At 43.2% G+C, this 5,512-nt stretch overlaps 1 protein-coding gene across 1 annotated transcript; it reads left to right on the top strand.

The window, feature by feature from the left end:
- The first annotated feature begins 706 nt into the window (after positions 1-706).
- TCEAL1 (transcription elongation factor A (SII)-like 1) lies at positions 707-1,243 on the top strand. Its single transcript, XM_006876540.1, has one exon. The coding sequence runs from the start codon at positions 707-709 to the stop codon at positions 1,241-1,243; it is 537 nt and encodes a 178-aa protein (XP_006876602.1).
- The last annotated feature ends 4,269 nt before the right edge of the window (positions 1,244-5,512 follow it).

Raw genomic sequence — 5,512 nt, 5'->3', positions numbered from 1 at the left:
AGTGGGGAAGTGAGTTCAGCCCTGGGAAAGATACACACTTAGAAATAGTTTTAAAGTATTTCTTTGCTTCCACTTTCTGTCGGGGGTGGGGAACACAAAAATAGAGCACTACGTAATAGGGGGAGGGAGGTCGCAGCTTGATACGGGGTTCGCGGTAGGTGGAGGAGACCCAGAACTGGAAGACGCAGGCGTAGAGACTGCGGAGTGTGCCCAGACAAGGGGCGTGTCCCTCCCTCCTTCCCATCCCCCTACCCTGTCTGGCGTCTGTCTGCAGGTCACAGCGGGGCACCTCAAGGAAAGGAGCACAATAAGCAAACTGCCTGGAGCGAGCCAGGTGGGGAAAAGGTGAGCAGTGGGTTAGGCCTGGGAGACCAGAGATGGCGCTGCAAGCCACGCAGCCTGCGGAGCCCCGGCGCCCCGCCCCTATTCCCGGGCTGGCCGCGACCTGGGCAAGGCCTGCTGGGAAAACGGTGGGATCTTGGGAAGGAACGGACAACTTGCAGGAAAGAAAGACGGGGCCGGGTCAGGAAAGCCCGAGGGCTTCTTGGTAAACATAGGCTTGAGGACCTGGACTCCTAGTCAGTGAAAGGCTGGTATTGGGACCCATAGCTGGGGTGTTGTTGGCCCGCCCACCAAATATTCTGACTCTTCTTTTCTTGTCTCCTAAGAATAACTGTGCTGTCATTTAAAGAAGAAACTTCGCAACATGGAAAAACCACCCAAAGAAAATGAAGAAGAGCCCCAGAGCTCGCCAAAGATCATGGAGCCACTGCCTCCTGTGGAGCCCCCTCTTGAAAAGCACTCCCGGGAGGAGGAAGAAGAAGAGGAGGAGGAGGAGGAGGAGGACGAGGAGCAGTCTTCAGAAGAGCCTTCCTCAGAGGATGAAGAGTTCTTTCCCGAAGAACTCCTCCCAGAGCTCCTGCCTGAGATGCTCCTTACAGAGGAGCGCCCTCCCCAAGAGCGCCTTTCTAGAAAGTACCTTTTTGAGGAGCACCCTCCCATGGAGCAGCCTCCTTGTGGAGTAGGAAAACATAAGCTGGAAGAAGGAAGTTTTAAGGAAAGGCTGGCACGTTCTCGCCCTCAACCTAGAGGGGAGATCCATGGCAAGAATTTAAGCAATGAGGAGATGATAAAGGTAGCAGAGGAGATGGAAGAGATGAAAAGAGTAAGAAACAAACTGCTGATCATGCACTGGAAGGCAAAACGAAACCGTCCCTATCCTATTAAATACAGTCTGCCTTGAGCTCAGTTTTGCCTATGGTAGTATTGCCACCAGAACTTTCTCTTTACATTTTCTTACATCTCTTTTGCCATGTTTTTAATTTTAACTTTTGTTGTGACTTTATTTTAGGTATGTCTCTTGTGAGTGGCATAGCACCCTCCCCCTTGTAATTGATCAGTCTCCCTCATTCAATCATAAATTTCACCCTTTGGCATGAAGACGTACATTATATATTAGGAAGTTAAAAAAAAAAAGCATCTTTCGAAAATATATTAACATCACATTTTTATAAAGAAAATCATGTATATTTATATATAATCAAAGAAAACAAGTATATGAATCAAAAGTTGAGCAGTGGTTTATCTGTGATGAAATAATAGAGGATTTAAACAATTTTTAAAAATTGCTCTTTATGAATTTCTCATTTAATAGGTTATTTATTTTGCTTTTTCTCGTGTTCCCCCAAGAAGACATTATACTTCTGTTGCCAAAAAAAAAAATGAATGAAAAAAAATGTGAAGCAGATTTTTTTTTTAAAAAAATGTCAGTTTATGAAGACAATATGGCACTTAATAAATATTTGTCAAAGCTTAAAAGAAAAAAGGAAATCCCATGTTTCTTTTGACTCTCTTAGGTAGAAATACAAAGCAGGCGTCTATCTATGAGATTTGTTATTTAAGGATCTTGTTGCTCCTCCCCCCCCCCCCCCCCCCCAGTTAAAGAGGAATGAAACTTGCCTTATAGGTCTTCTGTGGAACCAAATGAGATAAAGATGGTGTGTTCATCTCTTCCCTACCTTCATATTCAGACCATCAGCCCCTTTGGACATAGGAGTTAGTATTCAAAGGAAGTCTCACTTGTGCTCAGAGCTCCTAAGAGATTCCAGGGGGGTGCTATATTCTATTATTCTTGCTCTGTTCTTCCTTTGACTACTGCTGTGTCTGATAGGCATAGCCATCCCTTCTGGGCTCCTGTGCCTTCCACTGGGTCCTCTCACTGTCAATGTACTGGAGTTCTCACTGTTTGTATTGGAGCCCCTTGTGAGCCAATGCTGAACTGTGTAAACTACAGAAACATGGAGAACACGCCTCTTCCAGCTTTGATATTACACTTACTTAAGTGGATACCATTCCAGTGCTCTTTAGACATCAGTGTCTTAAAGAAATCTTAGCAAAATTGTCCTTTCTGCTTTTTTTTTTTTTCCTTACAGCTTTACTTTTCTGAGACTCAAACATGAGTCCACTGGGATCTGGGCTAGCTGACAATTATGCGTACCAACCACTATGCTGTGTACTCAGAATTAGAACATCCCTCCCAAATAATCTTCAAGGGTATCTGTGGTTTTAATTGCTTAACTTGCTTTAAGGTGAGTTCTCTCCCTTACGAATTCTGTTGACATGTTTCATGTATGTAAATTAAGAGGGAAATAAAGCTTAAGCTAGGATATTTCCCTTCTACCCCACTCCATATCAACTAGAAACATGCCAAAGTACTTTATAAGACAGTAAATTGTCTATGTGTCAGATACTATGATTTCCCCATTAAACTACCTTTGTAAAACCAAAAGACTGTTTTATTGATCCTGCTAACCCTAGAAACACAGATGGTTAATTTTTTCCCCAAAGTATGACTCAGCCAGGAACCCTGATTGCTTGATTGATTCATTTCTGTCCATGATTGACAATGTGTGCTTAGTAAGTATGTTCACTGCTATAGAAAGCATGATTTGTGATTCCAGAAGGAAAACAGGGAGAAATTGTTTCCTCAAGTCAACATTGAATTTATTTTAACGTTTTATATACTGTTTCTCTTAAAAAAAAAAAACAAAACACTTTAGAATCCTGGGTTCTGCCTACTAAATCTGCCTTTCTGAAAATTAGCACACTAAAGTTGGAGGGCCAGTGGTCTATACAATATATACACTCATGATTTTCCTAAGTACATAGTATGAAGTAAATACCAGGAGTCCATGAAATAAATACAAGTCTCAAATTTAAAAGAATGAAAGGACTATATGCAAGCATACGTATTTTTAACAACCTCACCAAATTTACTACATAAAATTAAAAAGATTTCTTGCAGTAAAGCAAAACCATACCCCCCAAAAACTAAGGGAGACAATGTTGTTAAGTGCCATTGATTTGGTCCTGTCTCATAGAGACCCTGTACAGGGCTTCTGGGGAGTGACTGGTAGGTTTGAACTGCTGACCTTGCAGTTAGCATTCGAATGCTTATCCTACCGTGCCACACCAGGACTAGAAAGAGACATTTTCCATGATTTAACAGTATACCTTGCGTTCCTTCCAATATGAGTAAAACAAAGAAATTCAAAGTTCTCTGAGACAAACTGACCAAAAAAACCCACCCAACCAACCAAAAAAAAAAAAAAAAAAAAACAACAAAAAAAAACCCCCCAGTGGATCAGCCCTGTGCTCCTGGCTTTGTTTTGTGCTTGTTTTCACTATGTCATGTGATTCTTCATGTCTCCAGACCCGTCTTCAAGGTTGTGGCAGACTAATGGATGCTCTTGGGGCTGGAATTCCAGCTGTAGTGAGAGAAGGTTCCAGAGTGTCACTGTGTCCTTTCCAAAACAGGATCCATCCATCCCCCTGATGCTCAGTAGGGTGGGACTCAAGCAGGATGTTGATGGGCTCCTCAAAGCTACAAACCTCACAAGGTGGGTTTGACCTTGGTGTCTGCTCCAGCCTGAAGCAGGCACCAGGTCATCTAAGCAGATGGCCAGGCTGACCTGGACAAACAACCTGGAGGAGGACTGGTCCCAACTACAGGGGAGCACTTAGCTTTTCCCTCCCTTTCTCTTTCTGGGAACTTTTCTTTCATAGGGGAGGTGAAGTTGCCAAGCTTCCTAACTGGAAACACTGGTTGTGATAGTTGGTTGATTTGAGTGTGATCAGATAACTTGAGGTTGAAGCAGAAAGGAATGCTCCTTCTCTGAGAGTTCAGTGAAATCCTTTACCATCTCTCTGACTGTACACTCTGGTATCTTTATCGCATGCCCAAGCAGTGACTTGCATAGCGAATTCCAGAGCAGAAAGCACTGAGGGCTTAGGGCCCTGGAGATACAGCCATTTCTTAACCAGCATCTCCATGTTCTTAAGGGATAGTGCTTGAGAGTGGGAAGCCCCAGCCAGCAGGAAACAGTCACCATGTCTTTTGTGACCAGAGTCACATAGCTCAGCTACCTCCTCAAAAGGAACTTTGGAGCTACCCTGACATGCTTGCTAAGGCTATACTTTCCCCGGACTGCTTCTACATGTGGCTGAACACAGCTGGGCCACTAGAGCCAGGCTATTTCTGACTGATTGGGGATTCTTAATCTTTATTTTGGGAGTCACATGGGCCTGGCCCAGGTTTTCTTATAGCTCTGAGGGTCTTCCTGCCCAATACTCCTTCCGCCTCTATCTCCTTTCACAGGTGTAAGATGCATACCATGGTCTGAAGGCTCTCACCCTCTTCTCCTGTTTTCCCTGCCCCCTTTATCTTTTAGAAGTGTTTCCCTAATAAATTGTCTTGGTGTCTGCTTCTAGGAGGACCTGAACAGGACACAGGCTCTGGTTACTTTTTGACTTGGCATCTCAAGTGTAACATTTCTTAATACCTGCACTATTTTTTTTTTTCAGATAGTAAAGATTCAAATACCATGTTGGCCACTTTTAGTTGTGTGTTCTTGGGTTTTGGGACACCTTTTGTAAATAAAATGGGAATTATCACATTACTTCCTCTTAGGGTTGTTGTGCAGTTTATGTAAATTATTATATAAACCACTTGTTAAGTGCCGTCAAGTTGGTTCCGGCTCATAGTGACCCTGTATAGGGTTTCCAAGGAGTGGCTGGCGAGCTTGAACTGACGACCCTGTAGTTCAAAATGACTTTGCAGTCCAGCGCATTAACCCACAGCTCCACAATAAACCACTTTGAATACTGGAAATAATCTGGAGCCGTAAATACAGAAGATAAAATCAACGGTCAGGAAAACACTTGCAATAGTAAATGGCATGATGATTGCTTCCCTTATCTTCAAGTCCATTGAGTCGGTAAGCCCAGATAAGAAAATGGTATATTGTTTGCTTTCGTATAATCTATCAGATAACTGATGCTGGATCACAGAAATGGCACTGAAAATCACATCTGTATTTTTCTCCTCTCTGTTATATTTATGGTTGTTGTTGTTAAGTGCCGTTGAGTCGATTCTGACCCATAGCAACCCTGTATAGGGTGTCTGAGGAGTGACTGGTGAGCTTGAACCACAGACCTTGCAGTTCAAATGGCT

Source organism: Chrysochloris asiatica, unplaced genomic scaffold, assembly GCF_000296735.1.
Source record: "Chrysochloris asiatica unplaced genomic scaffold, ChrAsi1.0 scaffold00389, whole genome shotgun sequence".
NCBI classification, from domain to species: domain Eukaryota; kingdom Metazoa; phylum Chordata; class Mammalia; order Afrosoricida; family Chrysochloridae; genus Chrysochloris; species Chrysochloris asiatica.
The sequence above is the reverse complement of the archived record's forward strand: the minus strand, read 5'-3'. Positions and strand labels throughout refer to the sequence as shown.